General features: G+C 40.4%; 1 protein-coding gene across 1 annotated transcript in view; it reads left to right on the top strand.

Annotated features, from left to right (window-relative positions):
• LRFN2 (leucine rich repeat and fibronectin type III domain containing 2) overlaps positions 1–20989 on the top strand; it is a 38956-nt gene extending 17967 nt beyond the window's left edge. Inside the window, exon 2 of the mRNA XM_009649479.1 lies at positions 20071–20989. Within this exon, the coding sequence (XP_009647774.1) occupies positions 20071–20989 (919 nt within the window). The remainder of the gene's footprint in view (positions 1–20070) is intronic.
• The last annotated feature ends 399 nt before the right edge of the window (positions 20990–21388 follow it).

Below are 21388 nucleotides of genomic sequence, written 5' to 3'. Positions count from 1 at the left end.
GGCCCTCTTGCATTTTCAGATATTTTGCTCAATTTTGAGTGCATGATGTTTTGTCTTTTTTCCTTGCAGTGACAGCACAACTTCCCAGGTGACACGCATTGCTGTTTATCCGCAGTGCTGTCTTACACGTTGTCTTAATGGCAGTTCAAAAAGCAGAGAGCTGCACAACATTTAGCTAAAGGCAGAGGAATGAAGATAGAAGATACGGTATGAAAAGGGTGACATGTGAACGCATAAAAATGTACATGAAGGCAGAGGGATTAATTTGGGGGAAAAAATTCTTTATCTTTCCTCCCTCTTTCCATTCCCAAATATGAATTACATGTAACTTTGCTTAGTGCAATCCTTTTTTCTTTTCATTTTGTTCCCCTATGGATTTTTCTACAAATCAAGAGCTGAGTAGAGCTAAGTCACAACAGACCACTTGTCAGGACTGGAACCTCTTTTTCCACTTGTGATTTAATCTATGACCAGACTGAGAATTCTTCACCTTTATTTTCTATTCAGAATTATCAAGCTGGACGTTTTGTGAGACTTTTTGCTAACTAGTGTAATTAGGAGAGCTACAACTTTTGAGTTTTATGTGCAGAGGGTTTTTTTTTTTTAAATGTTTCTGCTAGATGAATCATTTGGGACTGTGCTTTATGATTTGACTGGCTGTTTATCCGTATGGTCTCTTGTCCCACCCCACTATTTTGAGATACCTCTTATGCTAACCATTATTTTGATGAGGACAGGTAGATGAATATATATTTTGGACACAGTTTCGTCAGTCAACATAGGATGTTCCTGATACATGTATCTATCACATACATAAAGGCAACTACACTTGAGATAATCACAGGTGGAAGCAACCTATAACGAGGACTCAGGGATAAGAAATGCAATATTGCTTCCAAGGATGGGTTAACACATACAGTTCTCTAAAAATTCTGTGTTTTCTTTACTCCAGCACAGGGGTAGCATAAGGTGCTTTCTTTTGCTGTAGAGCAGGCGAGGAATGGAAGCAGAACAGCCTTTTCTGTGGGTTCCAGTCCTATTTTGCATCCTCAGAAGCTATGGAAATTTCACTGCTGTTCAGTCAGATTTGGATAAGCACCAAAAATCTGCAGAGACTGACTATTCAAAGAAATATTCAAGCTTTTCTTAATTAGGCTATTGCTAATTCTAAACGTCTATAGGTAGAACAAGTCAGAAAATTGTAAATCTTTTTCCCACAAAATGAAAAGTGAAACTTTACAGCATGTAAGAAAAAATATGTAGGCAATAATATTCTATTCCTTTAAAATTTTAAACATTTTCACTGAAAAATAAGCAGTAAAAAAGATCTTCCTAAATTCTGCTTTTCAAAATGGATAGCTGAAAAGGCTAAATTTCTTTTTCTTGAACCTGTGAACACTCATTAAAAATAAAAGATGCAAATAAAACTGCTTAATTTTAATTATTTTTTTTAAATAAACCACAGCTTCTGAGAACTACAGAAGACTTTTCTGTTATGAGTCCTGCAAATCTCTGTTAAACTTCAAAGCAGAACTTTACGGTGTGTAGCTGAGAGTTCCTACAGTTGGCATTTTGGCAATCTCACATGCCTTCTGTTTTGTTTATGAAAAAGCTGAATGTAGTTGACAACATACACAAATAGACTGCCTGGCTCCCCAGGACAGGGTTCCGTACCACCTAGCTCCAGCACCTTGTTCAGACAGTGATTGCAGAGGCAGCTCAAGGAGGGTTGCCCTTCCTTCTCCCACCAGCTCCAGCACACAGTCAGAGTGGAGTGACAACTCCTCTCCCTTTCCTGGGGCTCATGTCTCAGATGGACCCATGAGCTGGACTCACCACAGCCCCAGGCAGCAGGGCTGGCCCCCCACATTGCCAGGATGGGTGCAAGACTCTGTCTCTCCATAGTGGTATATTTTGAGCTCTGGCCAGCCAGGAAGGTGGAGCTTTTTGTGTCTGAGCCATTTGTAGATGATGCACTAGCCTAAATGTAATCCAGCTCTCTCTGATACAGGAATTTGTTCTACACAGCTATGAGAAATAAAAACTTGGTGGCTAAAATCGACAGATATATCTCTGAATGACATGACTGGTATACTACTCCCACAGGCAGTCCTTTTGAAGGCTGGCTCGTGATGTTATTATACAGCTGTTTTGGGGTTAAGTCGTGTGCTTCAGAATGCATTTCCTAGCACGACTGCAAGTGAAATAACTGCCATGGATGTGGATACTGTGGAAAATAAGTGATGTCTTCCTGTCTGGCATTTTCTTCCTGCAAAGTGAACAACAGTGAGCAGTGTATCGAAAGTGTCAATAATCAGCTTTAAATTACTTCTCTGATTTCTCCTATCGGTGATCTGGTTCCCCTCTCTTGTGTTACATGCACATATTAATCTGAAAGCTATAGCCTGGCTTGTGAAGAAACTCTTAGAGAGCTGACAATTTTTTGTTGGCTTGGAAGGATTTATGGATTTATCTGTTCCAGGGATGTTCCATCATTCTCAAATGCTGAAGCTTTGAGTGAGTTATGGCCTTGAGGAGAGTGAAATGCAACTATTAATCATTGGCAGCAATGGGATATCCTCCATGGGCATCATGTGCCATTGTCAATAGATCACAGAACTGCTGTTGACCTTGAATGGAGAAAAGTAAAGGATAAAGGTCATCTTTATTTCATCTACACAACAGAAGTTTTGAAAATGGCTTGTCATGAAAGCACTAAAGATCTGCCGCACAAAACCCTTGGGCTGAATGATACTGGCTTCCCCCCCAGACTTTCTGATGATCAAAGGGATAGTAGAAGCACCTTAGAACTGAGTAGTACTGCAGAAACTGTAACTATAATTCTAAGCTGAAAAGACAGTGGTTTTACATTCTTCTGTGTTCATGTGGACCTATGACCTTCAGAAAAAGCTTCTAAATGTTTGGGGGTTTTTTCTGTGTCTCTTTTAATAGTGATAATAACACAGGGAAGTACCTCACAGTCACAGGCATGTTTCAAGTGGGAGTGGCTGGATACAAAACAAATAACCTGTCTCTGGACATTCCGGAGCTGGCTTTAAATACCTGGGACTACTTTTTCCTTTTACACAGGAAACGTCATGCTCTTCCTTTTTCCTTGATGTCTTTGTAACCCCTTCAATTTCAACCAGTTGTCCTAGGTCTTTTCTCATAAATAAACTTGATACTTGCTTTCATGTTTATCATGCCCTTGGGCAGATTGCTTGTGGTTACCTGGGCTTTCTCAAGCCTATACCTCAAACTTTTTATGAGGAGCTATTGACTATTTAGCAAGTCTTCTTGGCCAACAACAGACAATCCATCACCTATGACATTATTCTTTATATTCTAAATCTCCGCACCCCCTCCCCCCCAAGTATAGAAGCTCATACCATCCTCTGATTCTTCCAAAAGCAAAATTTACAGCTTTAGTAATTCACAACAGCTTTAAATAGGCTGACTTTGTCTCCATCCTGCCTCAAAATTTGCTGTTTGCTTATTGGTTTGCCTTTATATGCAGATGTGTAAACCACTCTTTTTATTTCTCAGGCTGAGGTGAAGACCTATACATTCAAGTTGGAAAGGAGCTGTGACATTTTAACTTTGTGGTATGAACCAGTAGGAGCTGGAGTTACCAACTCCTCATCTCCTGAGAAATTTTTAAGACCATACGTTCAGTAAACCTCTGTGCTGGGGTTCAGTGGAAGAATCCCTGGATAAACTCCTCAGCCTTTGCTGGATTCTAATATCCAGAAGGTCAGACTAGATGATCATGGCTATCTGTACTGCTCTTAACATTTGGGAACCAGTCCCCTACAAAGGCAAGAATGTAAAAGCAGTCAAACTGTCAATCAAAGACTTCTGGTAAAGCCAGCAGGTTCAATAAAACTGAACATCTCTGTGTACAATAATGCTACAATTGTATACATTAAGATTTCTATTGCCTTAACTTTTGTGACTGTGAATACTCTTTGCTTTAACTGGCAGTCATGTCACAGCAGTTGTATGCTGAATGGATCTTCTTAGGCTGTATCAAAAATAGGTATTACATGGCCTCATCTCCCTTGACAACTAAGAAGAGCCTGTTTAACTGACACGATAGAAGGCTGTCAAGCTTTCAATCAGTGCTTGCCTCCAAGTACCAACCCTCCCCTCACAGTCCTGAAAGTGAGGCTGACAGAAATAACAGGTACTGATCATTTCAGAGACTCCTGGTCTAGAACTCTTATAGGAAAGATTCTACCAAGCCTTAAACAATGTACACAGGTGCAGAAAGCACATGGCAGGATCAAAGTCTCTCTCTATCACTGTTTATTCCCCGAGTAAGCTATTAAGCTACGATCCATTAAGTCTCTCCTATTCTGTTCCTCTGGGATCTTTTCAATGGATTTTTTTCTCAGCAAGATCCAGCTTGCAAGAAACATTTGTACTTCCGAGTAAACCGAGAAGAGGGTATTACGATAATTTGCACTGGGCTGCAATTGAGAGGGGAAAGTATGAAAATGTATGCTTCTTTTTTGCCTGGCTGTAAGGATGCTCTTTGCTAGACAGTCCCTTGGACAGTTGCATCCACGAATATTTTGAGCACTGCAGACACATGTCTCTGCCTTTCATCCTGCCTTCTGTGCTGTTAGTCATTGTGGAAGAGGTTTGGTCTAGATCTTTTTGGGTGTATTGTTGTCTGGGATTGTCCCATCCTTAAAAGTGTGCACTCCTGATGCCAGCCATCATCAAACTTGCAATTTCTGCTTAGGTAAGGGGTTTGTGTTTCAGTCAGGTTTCCTAGCTAGGTCTGCTTTTGTCATGCCTTAGTAAACTTTTGTGTGGGCAACTGCAATAGCCATTGCTCTGCCAAGCCTTAAATCTGTGCCAACGCACAGACACATTGGAGGAACCAATTCCACCTGTATAGGATTGTCTCATAGCCAAGAATAGACCAAGGTGTTCCTTCAACTCAGAGTAGCTGTCTCTCAAATTTTATGAAGGGGTTCCTTTAGAGACTATTCTAGTTACTTTTGGATATTGGTCTGAAGTCTTCAAAGTATTTGCCTAAAACTGTAGTGAATTCCATGACACTATGCTTTCATCACATGGGTATTTCTGAATATGTTTATATGTTCTTGAGGCAGACAAACCATGTAATCTGAGATTGCTTTGGGATAAAATATCATTCTAACATCTTCTCTCTTAAACTCAGAGCAGCATAGAAATTTATAACTTTGAAAATCCGTCTTTTCACATGATTGCAGCTTGCTCTCTTCAAGAGACAAAAAATTATGGCATAATGTCATCAAATATTCCAGAATCTGAATTTCATTCTTATGGGAAATGAATCTAGACAAATCTAGGATGATGAACACAAAAAGGAGGATAACTTGTGTATTTGTTTTTGCATCTTATGCATCTGGTCTCTGGCAGTAGATCGGATCCAAGTTTGCTGAGCAATACATAAAAGACCAGTTGTAATGGGAGTGGCCTTTTCTCTCTCGAGGAATCATTAGTTTGTTGGAAAGCAGTAGACAAAAAAATGCTGTACATGAGCAGTTTGAGAAAGAAAAAGAGATGCAGTCTCCTAAATCCTCCATTGGGGAATGTGTGATAAGTGATCCATACAGATACACTCCTACAAGATAACCCTTTTTTTAGGCTGTACCATATGTTCAGGAGCAGCAACCACATTTGTCTTCATGCTGGAGGGAGGGTGGAGTGATTCATTCCAGAGCAAGGTAAAAAAAAAAAAAATCCACAGAGCAGTGGACTCAGAAATATGTCTGTGAATGTTCTGGGACAGCTCAGAGAAAAAAGAGGCCAGTATCTGCAGACAAACCCAGAGTGCACATGAGAGCACAAGACCTAGCTGAAACCTGTGGCAGGCCACTGTGTGTTTACACTATGGAGTGTGACATTGCATTGGTGGTTACAAAAACATTTCCATCCATTCACCTTTTCTGTGGTACTGCAAGAAGTTGCCAGCATGGTCATTAAAAAGCAACTAATTTTCTGGAGCGTAGCTCTGAAGCTTAGTCATGACAGAACAAATTCTTTTCTACTGCTAAGGTGTTAAAACAAAATAAGCATTTTTTAATATTTCATTGAAATTTAATCACGGTGAGTCCGAGTTATACCTTCACTAAGTGCATAGCCACATGAATTTAGGACAAGACTATCTTTGACTTGTAGCTTATAGTCAGGCTAATGTGGAAGAGAAAAACACATGTACTGTGTGGAATCATTTGGCTCTGTCTGCAGTTTCTGTTGGCTGAGATAAGTTAATTTTAATCTGCCCACGAGGCACATTAGATAGTAACTTACTTCTCCAAGTTACGTAAAAGGCAGCAACTCGTAGAAGTTTTCTGCAGTGCCACAGCTATCTCTACTTCATCCCTGAATGTAGCACTTTTCTATAAACAAATAATGATTTGTGGCACTGTCACAGTAGGGCAAATATTTCCCAAGTCAGGACTAGGAAAAAAAATTCACACGGAACGTGGGGGATCATACAAATACACCCCTGCAAGACAGTGTGCACATGGCCAGGAGAGTTCCACACCCTAAATGTCTCTTCTTAAAGCAATCCTGAATCTTAAAATGGATTAAAAGCCCTTGAGGTGCTTGGACACAAGATTTTTCTTACCTTTATGATGTACTGGGAAAGGCATAAGGAATGAGACAGGGGTGTTCTGCTTGAAATGTCTCCAGCGACTGTGGAAACAAAGGCAGCTCCAAAGTAGACTTTAAGGACAAAAGACAGCTCTTGTTAGACTATTCCCATGTTTCTTCTTTTGATACATCTTTTGGGGACAATGTGGACATTCCTCTTACAGACACCTTTTACAGGCCACATCCTTCACATATATATATAAAAATATAATCCCTTCTTTCCAAAGCTGGCTGACTTCCCCTGCTAAAAAGTAGGAAAGGTCCTCTCAGCAGTCAAGATGCTCAAGTTTAGCCCTTATTCTCTCCTCAAGCAAAAAGACAGACATTGTGCCTTGCTGAAATCCTGCCACAGACTGATTCCTTGTGCCTACCCAAATTCTACACGTGGACAGCACTGTCTTGGTGTGACCTAGAAAAGGGACTCAATCATCACTTAGAGAAGGGAACTTGGAGCCCAGCAGCTGTGCATCAAATGGTGCAGAGGCAAGTTTAGGGCTCCTCCCACCCCAGCCCACTGCAGAGAAGCCAAAATCAGCAGTTCTGCTAGGGGAGCAGACTTCATAAGGGAGTAAAGTTCTTGCCTACTTTATTCCCTTGCTCATACGCTCTGAGCTACACTCCAGTGCTTCTGGGGTGATCATTTGTTGAGTAAAGAAGGGAAAATGCTTTACTGAGGGCAACAGATTTTGTTCTTTCTTGGCTGCAGATGTAAGGAACTCTCCCAGCCCATATAACGTTTAAGGAAGGACATGTTTAAGTTTCCTCTGAAGGATTAGATTGGCTATTACAAAGGTTGAGTTGAATGCCTTTATTGATAATACTCATGATGAATATATGTATGGGAAAACAAAGTCATAGAACCAAGAACCCCTAGAATGCAGTGTGGGCTGTGCTCTCTAAGAAGCCTGGAATCTTAAATATCTGTGTAATGATTTTTTTAGAGTATTTATTTTACCCTCCTTTCTAGGAATGGTAGTCTGTTTTTTTACTCCTTAGGCTTTTCGGAGGGGTCACACTGAGGTTTTGATGCTGCTTCATGTTATGAATCAATGTTCAGCTCATCTTTTTTGTTCCTAAATATCAATGAACATTTGGTAAATTTCTACTACTGTTCACTTTGACAGGATGAGGACAGCATTCCCTTGTCTGATAGCAGAGATGACAAATGACTCTGTATTCTCCAAGTGGGCAAAAATTGTGGGTTTAGTATCATTGCATGTTTGATTTGCATTTCATTCCATGCTCTACTTTTTTAGCTCTCAGGGTCATTTTTGCATGTCCTACTTACTTATGCTATCTGGAGTTACAGCAGGAAAGCTCAGAGAAGATTTTACAGAGTGAAGAAGAGAGAGTTTTGCACTCTTTACACTTGAAACTCCGCAGAGCAGAGCAATCTGCCAGTCTCTTCATTACTTACTGCTTTGAAAGTTTTTTCAAGCAAAGATAAAGAAAAATCCATTCTTCTATTTCACTTTCAGGGTGCTCTTACACATATGATTCCACAGTATTTATAGAATTTTTCAATTACATTCTTCACAAGCTGTTTTCCATTATCCATAATGATCTCATATGGATGCCTACAACATGTAAAAGCTACTGTTCTATTGGTGGACAATGAAATGTCCATGACTGCAAAAACCTTCAGGTATGATGACTAGTAATTAATCATGGTAAAGAAATAATAAATCCAGCAGATCTAGGTGTAGCTATATCAACAGACTGATGGCATACCCAGCATTTGTTTTAGTTGGTTTTCATATGAAAGCTTATTAACTTGCTGATCAGCTGCTCATTGCTTAAGTCTATTTGATCCTAAACCCATATTCAGCAAAATTGCATATCTTAAGCTGTAAGTGGGTAAATCTCAGGAGCCAGGTAGACCTTGAATCAGTTAGAGAAGTGGAAGCATGAGAAGACATTCTAGTCTCTTCTTAATGTTACACCATCAAACATTAGCAGATCGGTTGTGGTTCTCTGACATAAAAGAGAGACACCAAATTTGAGCAGTCTTGTAAACTCATTTAATAGGTAACCTTGCTTAAAAGTAGGATTTAATTCCTATCCAAGTACTTCTAAACCTTCTGTGTACTTTCTGTGAGTGAGAAACAAGATGCGGAGGGCCAAATCTGTATTTGCAAAGTATATGGCTAGTCTGTGGAAGAAGAAAATACACTGAGCACTGCTCATCCTTTCCTCTTTGCAATGGATTCATTATTGGGATGACCAGGCTGGGATTCTGGACTGCTTACATTCAGTTTTTGGGTCATGCCATTAGCCTATCAGATGACTTATGTCAGCTTCTTCAGTTTTCTGGGTCTCATTTGTAACATGTAAGGAACTAGTAGACTACTTTTTAGTACAATTTGTTCACGTACTAGAAATCCATGACACTTGCCTAAGTTCCTTCAGCAGAGAAACATTTTTCTAGGCGATAACACCATGTTACTATTGGAATCTATCATTGACTTCTTTTCTTCCTCCTGAGGTCATTATAAATTAAAACTTGTTTTCTTACTGGATGGATTTTACTTTCCTTTTCAGTAAATGTATTTGTCATTCTTCACACAGTGTGGTTTCAGTCCAGGCTCAGCTTTGAAAGAAGCAGAGTGTCTCTGGTTGCTGGGAAATGCTTTTATCTAATTTTGGTATCACAAACTGAAAGGATGTAACTGTGTTCTGGCCTTTAGTAGAGCATTCTGAAATTCAACGTCTCCATGTCTTTCTAGCCTATCTAGTCCTTCTAGCCTTCCTTTTCCTTTGTTTTATATGCAATACCCAGAAAGTGGCAAAATGTCAAACCTCTGCCTTAGGAAATGTCTTCATTACATATCTATGCTGCTGCTTTTTTTTTTTCCCCCTGCTTTTCTCTTCCTCCCATAGGAGACGATACTTTTGACCACTAGTGATTTTTACACCCCATGTTCTCATTCTGCAATTGAAAAAAACACATTTTTCTCCAATGTTATTGTAAAAGTAATCCTGAATCATCCTGGTTCTCTTTACCTTGTGCATTGTTGTGCATGTTCCACAGAGATTTCTATTACAAAAGATTGTCTCCCTCTTCTAACTCAGATACTAAAAGCTTGATGATTGATAACAGAAGTTGTTACTCAAATTTTGCCTTATTGTTTTTCAATAAGTTTTCTTAATTTACAAGAAGCAAGCAATTCTACTGTATCCATTTTAGGTAGTAAAAGGTATTTCCAGTCTTTGCTGAGAGGCTAGAGGATTGAGTCCTCAATCTTACAGTTTTTCTGCTTGCTTTTCAACCCACCTGTGATGGTAAAAATCTCTCCAAATAAACACCTTTTTCATGTTGCTAAATCATGGCTGTTATTCTCTGAATATAGGCATACTTTGTCTGTATCTTTGGTAACTTGGTATTTCTTTAGCTCATTTTTTGAGAGTTGGAAAATGCAGTTCTCCCTTCTTCTCTACTGGGAATGAAACTGATTTTTTCAACCTCATAATGAGATGCTTGAGATTTTGGTAGGTAACCAGTCCAGATCTCTTGAGACTATCCACAACAATGACTGAGGTGGGGGAACACTTAACGTGATATGTGATTAAACTTTTTAATAACGCATCAATTGTGTCTTAAACTGATGTTGAAAGATTTTTTCATACAGACTGATGTATCAGTGCATACACAGTTTCTGTAGGTAGTGAGACCTCCAACTCACTCAATAAGACTCTTTCTTTGGGTTGGAATAGTTAGAGTAGTCCTGCCAGCTGTTAGCTAGCGCTACACTTCTCCCACCAGTGCACAAAGATTTTGCGACAGAAGAGCCTGAAACAGTGTGCTGGATTTTACTTTGACCAGTTAATTACAAAGCTCAGGTGAACATAACTTCAAGCAGTGCCTGGAGTTTTTGTCATTCCAGCACAACCTTCCAGAGACAAAATTAGCCTGTGTGATAGGACACAGAGTTTCTGCAGGATGTTAGTTGCAACCTAGCATAAGTGCTCTGGGTAGAAAGCATGAACAAAATTACTAGTAAGTCACTGGAGATCCTCCTCTTCACCTCAGCCCACGTGAGCTCTTACAGAAAAAGGGGATGGGTAATTGTCAACCCCCATAGGATCCCAGTCAGCTGTCTTTGATCCCATCGTTATAATTTGCACAGATTTTACTGCCTAGAAATAAGTGGAAAGCCCCACTTGTAACTCTCAAGAAAGGACAGCATAAAGCTGACTCTCACAGCTGTGTTCTGCCAGGAAAATAGCAGAATCCCTTTTGAAAACTACCTTCCTCTGAGCTCTAAATGTGCTCATCACTTCTAATGTTGCTTCTCTTCTGGGAACTTCTGTTGGTAAGGTAGGATGACTTTTCTGGTTTAACTGCCCAAGCCTGCCTAAGAGAGTTCAAAATTACTTGAGTCAGAGAGAAAAAGCATAACACTTCAGCCATGTGGGTGGGCCATTTTTCTATAAAAACCTGGGAAAAGTGTCCCAGCTCCCACGCTCTGCTTGATAACTTGAATGCACCTTTCATGGATAACTTTTATCTCTTCCCATCTTTAGGAATGGGGTAGCTGCAAAGTGTTGTGACTATCAGTAGAATAACTCACTGACTCTAGGTATTTTTTATTTACTCTCAAATTTACTGTCTATTTTTTTGAAACATTACTGTGGATTATGATAGCTTTCTAACTCTACATTAACATGATACAGAGTGAATTTGTTAGTATGGCTATGCATTGTTTCCATAAATACTTCAGCTTCACATTTACTAACAGAAATGTTGTGTGGGCTTTCAATTACTCTGCTAATGAGCTTACGTATGTTTTAGCTGGGTTTGAATTAGTGTATTTTTTTGAGCAGTTAGAGTCTCAGATATACTGAAGTGAAAGGTGTTCTGTGTGTAGTGAATAGCTTGGGTGTGACTGGACTTGTCTTCTGTGCTGTCAAATGTTCCTAGGGTATGCCTGCATTCCCTTTAAAGATAAAATTTAATGAACAGGGCACTAAATGCTTGCTGCTGTCATGTCCATGTGAAAGAAATGGTAGCATAGATCAGGGAGCTTGAAAGTCTAATTTTGTATTGTCATACTGACATTAACCAAAATGAAGTGGTCCTAGCGCAGGAGCTTGCACCTGAACGGCTGAACTGAACACCTTCATTGATTCGGGGCATTATGGGATGGTTCTGGTGGTCTTTATTCATCCAGAAGTGCCTCACCATTGCTGCCTGCCTGTGGCTCCCTGTGAGAATCTGGCTGGGAATTGCAGAGAGAGGAGCATCCCCTCTTAGAGCAATGGCTAACGGAGGGGAGCAGAATACCTTGTACCATGGTTCCCCTTTCTCAGCCTTGTGCAGTAATGTCCCCTAGAAGCCTACGCTTTGTTCTGTCACCAGCTGAATGACTTCAGTGGATTCCTAGGGGACACCATTCATCAGCCTATCAGAAATTTATATTCTCTGAGCTAGTAGTTTAAAGTTTGGGTTGTGGTTTTTTTTCCTTTCCCCTGCAGCACAGGGAATATATTCATTATCAGTATCTCCCTGTCTCACAATCTTGTGACAGACATATCAATTGCTTTTGGCTCTGCCTTCTCTTCCCCACCTCCCACCCCACTTTTCCAAATGATCAGAAAAGAGCATGAGCAAATTAGGAAATAATAATGAAACGATGTTATATATGTTTCATTTGACAAGACGGATTCTCTGAAGGGCAGCTGGATGCATGAGTGATGAGGAGACAAGAGTCAGAAGAGCAGGAAGGGATTTGTGTTTAATAATAAATGTTTCAGCTGAAGGCAAAATTATGATTGTATGTCATAAAAGCCCCAAAAACTAATAAAATAAAAAATGCAGGGAATTATTCATGCTGGGCTGAGTTAGTGTTTACTGAAAAAGTCCTGGTATTATCTGACATTTCCTTATGTTGACATGACTGATAGAGGAATTATGCCCTGTTGCTAATACTAAAAACTATCCTTTTTCCCGGGACACCAGAAATACAACTGTCATTTTTTTGAGATGCAGGTCACAGAATCACAGAATGGCAAGGGTTGGAAGGGACCTCGGGAGATCATCTAGTCCAACCCCCCTGCTAAAGCAGGCTCTCCTAGAGCATTCTACACAGGACTTCATCCAGGCGGGCCTTGAATATCTCCAGAGAAGGAGACTCCACAACCTCCCTGGGCAGCCTGTTCCAGTGCTCTGTCACCCTCGAAGTAAAGAAGTTTTTCCTCATATTCAACTGAAACCTCTTATGTTTCAGTTTGCACCTATTGCCCCTAGTCCTGTCGCTGGACACCACTGCAAACAGACTGCTTCCATCCTCATGACTTCCGCCCTTAAGATATTTGTATGTGTTGATAAGGTCACAGTGGGTCTCTGTCTTTCTCAGATTCTTAGATTAAAAAAAATCTTGAATTAGGCACCAAAAGACTGTGAGATCTCACACAGTAATATACTTGGTACTTTGTATTTGTTTTTTTGATTCCTGAGGCTTTAGGATGATCTGAAGATATATATTCAAGGGCTTTTGGGGAAATTTGAAGGGTCAGAAATTAATCTCCATTATTAGCTTACTTAATTTTTAATAACATTTTAGATTCTACTTCCATTCCATGACTGTAGAAACAGGGTCTTTTTAGGATAAAAACACAGCAAAAAATGACAGCAGTATACAGCCATAAAACTTTCAAGGAAATTATAAAAGTTGGCAGCAGAGAAGAATGCCAACTGTGTAGTCCAAATTTGTCAATTACTTGCTCTTGCTCCTAGGCAATACATCATGTGTGACATTTTCACTGCAATTTGGATCCTTCTAGTCTTCCTCTAATCTTTTGTTGCCCTTTTCTCCAGCCTTCTTTATCTCTGTCCACCATCTAAACTCTTCCCACTGCTTTGATTCACTTCACTATCTTTCTAACTGTCTTGTTTTCGCTGAAAGATCTTCACCTATATTCGATTGCACTCAACCATATATTGAGCTGTTTTTGTGGTCTTAGTCCCCATTCAGTGGCCACCTGGACTTCTTCCATCATTCTGATGAATAACCACGTGCCTTATAGTGCCCTGCCAATGGCTGCTTTGAACCTGTTTGTCTTTCTATCATTTTCTGCTGCTCTGACACTGCCAGAGCCACCAATGCTCATTATCCTCTTTTCTTCTTGCATTCTTTCTCATTTCAGTCTTCTCTTCCTCCTTCTTTCCTTACCTGTCCTCAATGAATTAACGCCTCATTACTATCTCTGTCTGGTAAGAAGCAAGATCTGTGTGCCATTGAGCTACATCCACCAGGCTTTACTTTATGCGGTCCTTCTTCAGGCAATGAACACCATCCTCTGATTACCCACTCTTTTTTTCATGCCCTTTAGCCAATCTTTCTCCAATATGTTACCATCGATACGTTCCTTCTCCCCTTTCTCTCCCGTCCTACTTTAATGCCACTGGGACTGAAGGTGGACATCCACCTGAAAAGTAAACTCTATCAGACCCTTCTATAATACTATAAAGGAAGATTAACTGGAGTCATCACTTTTTTTCAGAATTACCTGTGAAACTGGAACAAAGGAAAAAACCCAAAGATTTTAAAATAGGGGACAAAATTACTGATAAAATAAATGAACATTTTTGGTTTGAGATTTTTCACTGAAAAAATGAAAATTGGTCAGATTCCAGTGACAATCTTTTCTGGATTGATTTCTAGTTCTGAGAGCAATGAGGGTAACATTTTGCACTTATGTGAATTCAGCTTTGAGTGAGAGGAAGTTCAAGAGTAGGAATGGACAGTGAGATTGATATTTTCACACTAAGGCATTACTACACAGGAAAGTTAGTGTGCTAACTAACTGGAATATGTTTTTACAGAACACTAGCTATTTCACCCTGGCACCCCTCTTCATTACAAACTGTGACAGTGTTTAGCTCTACTGTTTAGCAGTTGCTTTATAATTGGTGTATAGGTTACAGCTGTCCTGGTAAATTAATGAGAGCCCAGAAATATTCCCATGCACTGGAACACCGTCATCTATACTGCTAATGTCTTGGTACAGTTCCTTGCATGCTTTATCGAGCATGGTTCAGGAGCTAATATTCCAAGGGCTAATTTTGATATACAGCTTTCTGAAGTCACTCTGGTAGAAAAGAGAATTTACCAACAGAGACATGGACCATTTCTTGTGAGGTGTCTGCCCTGGGACATGGCAGTGTAGACAGAATCTTACAGGAGGAGTTTGGGTTGAGCAGCTTAGGCATGGAAAATTCACACCCAAGAAATTAGGCTTTTTTTTTTTTTTTTCCTCAGACACAGGCATTTAATAAATTAGCGTGACTTTCTATTTTATACTCCTAGCATTCACTTCAAAAGGAGACATCCTATTGCAATATAGATAGTATATAGCCCTGGATAACATAAAAAAATGGACCAAGAGAAAGCAACATAGCCTAGCAGGTCAGTATAAAACTGAGCCTTGGGAGTTGCAAGTGCCTTCCCAAAGGAATTGCCTTGACAGCTCCCTGCAAGTTCTGTGATTAAAACAGTTTCAGGCTAAAACTAGATGGTATCATACCCTTTTTTTTCTAGCCAATTATCCTAATCTGTCTTTTCTCTAATTTGTCTGTTTTGCATAACCACGGTATTAACCAGCAGTTCACTCCTGCTAATCCCCAGTGCTACAAAGAAGAAAAGAACCCATTTGTATATTACAGTGTAATCATAGTATCTACTAATTTCCTTCCATACACTACAGGCCTCTTTTGAAAGGAGATTGCTGGCATTATCTCCATTTTATAAATGAGGAGACTTACAGTACAGCAAAATGATTTCTCAGGAACTGAGAGTTGCTGATAAAGTAGAGCCTGATATCAGTGTAACTGATAAAGTAGAGAATAAAGCTCAGGTCTCCTAAAATTCTTGGCACAGTTCTCTCCCTGCAAGCTTCAGTGCTCACTTGCATCTGGGATTACAAGTGAAGTCCACAGCAAACCTTTTTCTCCTGCATTTCTAAGTAATTTCTTTTCTAATTTTTTTAATATCACCACACACTGAAGTGAGTAATTACAAAATTGCTTGCTTTCCGTATGTTGTGTCTACAAGGACATAACAAGGACACATTAGTGGTGGTGGTAGAAAATATGGTTGACTTCAAAGAAGGCTGCTAGTACTATCTTTCTGTTTTTTTAAAGAGGGTCTCGTGGTCTTATTTTGGTGCTTTCACAAAATGAGACATACATTCCCTTCAATCCATGGAGATTTATTGTTTGCAAAAGCCCTGCAGACTTTTGTCTCAGCTTCACAGCTCTTCATCACACATAAACTCTCATAGGAGCCTCTGTCTATTGCTGTTCTATTTCAGGTGCTTGTGCCAGGCCCCAGTCCTGGCCATAGATCTCCTCTTCCAATAAGTGATGCTCTCCTGCCAAAGGGTGAGAGAAGAGGGCTTTTTTGTAAAATAAGTTGGTCAGTTGTAAGACCCCTATGCTCATTTCATTCCTTAGATACAAGATTTTCAGAGAGGTCAGATCCATGTTCTTATATGAATAGTTTTCCTTGGGGTATTTTGATCTTCAGATAGGATTCAGAAACTAGCTTAAGAATCGGGTAAGAAAATCTTGGTACCAACGTGGAGGAGATTTACCTGCTCCTCCTACCCCAGGGAAAATAAACCAGAGGAGAAAGACAGAAATTGCTGTGTCTTATATGTCTGGACAGTGAAATTTCCATAAGGAGATTTTCAAATTTCTTGCTGTCCTAGCTACGGCTACATTTACACTTAGACGGTTAACATATTTGAGTATTCATTTGCTTTCCCAGTCCTCACTGTTCCCAGGCTCCTTCAACTGTACACATTAAAACCTATCATAACCTATCATTAGTTTAAAGATAAGCAGGTGTTTTGCTAGTCGATCTCCTCTTGCAGTTAGTCAACTGTTACTCTTCTTTTTCCCTAAAGAAAAGCTAGTATCAAGTTTCAATCTCTATTCCTCTTCTGTGATAAGAAGCATCTCTGCAAGATCACATCGCCCTGAAGAGCAGGTGAACAACATCAGGCTCCTTGCCTCAAGATACTACTGCAATTAAGCCTGTTTTCTATCTGAGGGCTAAGAAGTGAGCACTAGGATCTTCTGAGTTTCAAAAGCTAACAACTTCCAAAAGCTGTTTTTGTTCTCCAGTGAACCAGGCTATAGACTCTTGCTACCTGGAACCAACTTTCTGTGTTTAGCTGATGAGTTGACTGAGCAAAGCCTTGCAGAATCTCTGCCTAGACACAGTTTTAATGACCCCTTTTAGTTTTGTGGCAGGTCCTAGCTATTGTCTCCCAATAGCAGGACATGGTGGTCCATGATTAATGGTGCTAGACATACAGAGCAGCCATGAAAAGACTCCCCCTGTTAGGTAGGAAAGCAAAGATTGAAGTGTCATCTTGCAGCTACCCGTGTTGGAGACAATCAGAGAACCATCAATATCCCAGAGTGAAAATGTGTCTGCATCGATTTTAGGTGTGGGGAACATTATGAGATGTCATCCATCATAGCTGACTGGCAGTATGTTTGGGGGAGGGTGGGCTAAAGCATGGAGAAATGCCAAAATACTCTTACAATGTGGCAACTCCATGAAAACAAGATTGTCTTCCCTGCAAGCTAGAAAACTGAGTCTGAAATTAATTACTTAACTCCTAGTGCTCTTGAACTTGGTGCTTATTCCTATGTTCAGCTGTTCTTTTACAATAACATTAATTTGAATATTTTACAAGAACATTTGAAGTTTATTTACGGAAACATCCGAAATTCTTCATTTTAGATGTATATGGAGAGTTGATTGCTTTTTCCGTAATTGGGATTGCAACTGTGATCTTTTATAAAGCTATTATTAGTCTCAATATTATCACAGCTGTAGTTTCCAGGACTGATTGAGTTTAGGAATGACTCAGTTTCTTTTAAAGACTAAGATGAGCTTTTATGGCAAGCTTCAATACAGTTAACCTGACCAAGCTTTAGGACTGGTTGTGGCCTCACTGCTGCACATTTTAAAATGGACTGGCTTTACATTTCATGCCACTGTCACTACCTGCCAGTCCTTGAAATATTCCAGACAGTTACATTTCCTTGGAAGCTTGTGTGTAATTGTATTTGAAGAAAACAAGTTGTAAATGATTGAAGTTATCAGTGTTCACTCTATATAAATTGGCATAGCGTGTTGGGCTGAAAGGCTGTATTTCTATATGTGTAACATATGTGCAAAGCTATGTATTATGTAAACCCAGTTGTTTGCTGCTTGCTTGGAGAGAATATAGAGGTCTCTTTGTGTTTCATCAGTGCAAAGCAAAAGGACCCACTCTAACAGATGGTGCTATAGCTCTATTTTTTGAGAGTTATGACCCAAGTCCAAGACTCCCTTTATAGGGCTGCCTATTCTTTCTGCTAACAGTGCTACTTGTTTGTAATGAGGTTTCACAGTGAAATAATTTCTGAAGGACTTATGCACTGCAGATTTTTTTAAGTACGTGGCTGGGAGTGATGGTGGTAAGTGGAGTATAACACTAGGTGATACAGAAGGAGATACGAAGTAATTGGTGAAACTGAGAGTTAGAAGATGATACATTTGAAGATCAATAATAGTCTGTTATTCCAAATATCATCCCTGTGTGCATATGATATTCCTTGAACAATCCAACAGAGTGCAGGCATTGGCCCAGCTGCTGTGGCCAGTGGTGCGTTGTTCTTAGAGCCACAGGCAGAGGAGAACAGTTAGAAATAACTTGAGACCAATCATTTCAACTATCAGAAACCATTTTAGCAACTGTATCTGGATTTTCCAGGGGGGCTGCTTTATGACCTCTCAGCTCATTCTGAATAGCTCATCTATGTATGTGCAGAACATCTCCATTAGGATGATAAATGTGCCAAGAATTTCAAATACAACATTGAGTAAACCTGCCAGGTGACGTTTATATTCCAAGTGTCTCTCACAGATACTTCTTTTCCTTACAGAAATTTTTTCTGTGTTTGCTTTTTAAAAAGAAAAATGTGGTCATCCTTGCCTGTGGCCAGACTGAAGGGTTGTGTAAGTGGCGTGAATGCATAAATGCAAAGATGATCAGAAGCTCATCTCTGCAGTGCCTTGACATTGCTGCTTCTCTGTGCAGGCCTCTTCCTTCCCACTACACAGAAGGGCCTCTGCAGAGCTGCAATTTATGCAAGCTGTGATGATGATTTGAGGCTACGAAAGCCTGGCACTCCCACAAGGAGTATGCTTTTTTCCTCTGGCCAGGCCTCACCGTCCCACTCAGCTTTGCTGTGTGGTGTAAGTGCCTGTGGGGCTTCCTTGTTGCTGGTGCTCAAGATCTGCAGCTCTAAGTCAGAATTGGCTGGGTTTCATTTCAGCTTTTTTCTCTCACTCAGGCCTGTTATGTGGAAGTAAAAGAAACATGCATGGGGTAGCTCTCTGGTTTTATTCTTGACACTGAATTTGGGATTCCACTGTATTCCACTAATGTGCTGCAATTTTCACTAGTTTGAAGTGGGGGTAGACAACATTCATTCCCACCTGCTAATTTTGAATGTTAGTGATGCTCTAATATTGCATGAGTTCAAATGACTACTTAAGTTGTGTGGCAGCAAGGAATAATATCCGTAAATGATCAAACTTGGCGCACAGCTTGGGCTATTTGGGATTTGAAAATGGATTTTTATTTGAGTAGAATTTTCTACTTTAAAGAAACCTTCTTGCTTCCATCCCTGCATCTTCCTACCTCTCCTCACACTTCCACAGCCCATACTACCAATGACAGTATTTCTTTTTCGCTCACACTGAGGAAAGTGGTTGCAGGGAAAAATTTCTGGCGAAGAAGATGATATTTTCCACAGTGGAGAGTAGGAGGATTGGGAAAGTAGGTGGGGGAGTGGAGAAAGAGAAAGAAGTGGCTGCCTGCCTTGCATTCTCAGGGAATGAGAAAACTAAATGCAACCCCTTGTCTTCACAAGGTAAGCAAGCTGCTGATGTTACACAGCAAATGTTCAGGCACCCGTGAAGCGATGTGACAACTGCCAGGTTCAGATTCAGCAAGTGCAAGGGTCATTTGCACACTCAGAAAGCACTGCTCTTTCTAGGCACATATTTTTATTCTGATGTATTTGTCAAGGTTTGAATATACTTGAGATTAGGAAAGACACAAGTGAGGAGAAAAAAAAGAAGACAGACCAGTTTGGTCTGCTTTTTCTTATTCCTTTTATTGTACATTTGAGAGATGGCCCTCAAAACTTGTGCATTACTGAATGCTGGGATGTTGGACCCACAGGAGCCGGGAAGCTTAAATGCTTGTTTAGATTTTATGGCTCTGACTCCTCTCTGCCAGTATCCAGGACATAAACACCACACTGTTCTTCTGTCTGTTCCTCTTTCTTTTCCCTTAGTGTCAAGTGTAACCATTTTTTTTTTCTTTTTTTTTTTTTTAAAGGATGATTCCAGCTACAAACAAAGCCTTTGTTGTAAACAACCTTGTTTCAGGAACAGGCTATGACCTCTGTGTCCTGGCAATGTGGGACGACACAGCCACAACCCTCACTGCCACCAATATTGTGGGATGCGCCCAGTTCTTCACCAAAGAAGACTACCCTCAGTGCCAGTCGATGCACAGCCAGTTCCTGGGTGGGACCATGATTCTGATCATCGGAGGCATCATTGTGGCAACTCTGTTGGTATTCATTGTAATACTCATGGTCCGCTATAAGGTCTGCAACAATTCCCAGGGGAAGATGTCTAACGTCAGCAATGTCTACTCACAGACAAATGGAGCACAACCAGTTCAGAATGGAGTCTTGCCTCAAGTAAACCCCAAAGTGGTGGTAAGAAACGAACTTATGGAGTTTAACTGTCAGTCTGCGCGGAGCAGCATCTCCTCTTCCTCCAGCTCTGCAAATAGCCGTGACTGTGATGACTATAGCCTCCAAAGTGAACAGGGCACATTGTCCAGTAAGTGGAGGCCTCCTTCCAGGTCAAAACACAATATTGACCGGCTAATGGGAGCTTTTGCCTCCCTGGAACTGAAATGTCAGAAAAAGGAGGAGATGACAGACTCCAGAACTTCCACAGTGGCCCGCCACTCGGACAAAGAGCCACTGCTGGGCCAGCCGGAGTCCAAATTTCGCAGCCTCCTCATGTTGCCTCTGGAGGGCAAAACTAAACGTAGCCATTCTTTTGACATGGGGGACTTTGCCACATCTCAGTGTTGCACCTACCCAAAAAAGATAACAAACATTTGGACAAAGAGGAGCCTCTCGGTGAACGGCATGCTTTTGCAGTACGATGACAATGACCTAACAGGGGCAAAGGGGACTTTTGGGAGCTCAGAGTGGGTAATGGAAAGCACAGTGTAAATATCAGTGTCTCCCCCACCTCCTCTTCTCCCCTCATGTGTTATAAAGCGTGGTTTGCTGCAGGGCCATGCATTTGGAAGGAGAGGGGAGGAAACATTTTCAGTTGTACTGGCCAAAAAGATAGGTAAGCAAATAAGTAATAGGGATACTAAAAGAGAAAGGAGGTCATGAAATGTGAATAGGCACGTATGGCACCATTCTTGTCTGGCCCCAACTAAACCATGCGTGAATGTTTCAAGGAATTTGCTAGTTGTATTTAGCACTGCTTTCCAAAAGTTACTCAGACTCTTGGTGAACCATCACACAAGATTAAACAAGGAGGATGAAAAGGGGTTTAACAGCACAAATTTAATTTTACAGGGTTTCTTTTTTTTTTTTTTTTTTTTTTTTTTCCAAAGG

The sequence above is a fragment of the Egretta garzetta genome, unplaced genomic scaffold (assembly GCF_000687185.1).
Source record: "Egretta garzetta isolate BGI_Z169 unplaced genomic scaffold, ASM68718v1 scaffold102, whole genome shotgun sequence".
Taxonomy (NCBI): Eukaryota; Metazoa; Chordata; class Aves; order Pelecaniformes; family Ardeidae; genus Egretta; species Egretta garzetta.
This window is presented reverse-complemented; position numbering and strand designations above follow the sequence as displayed.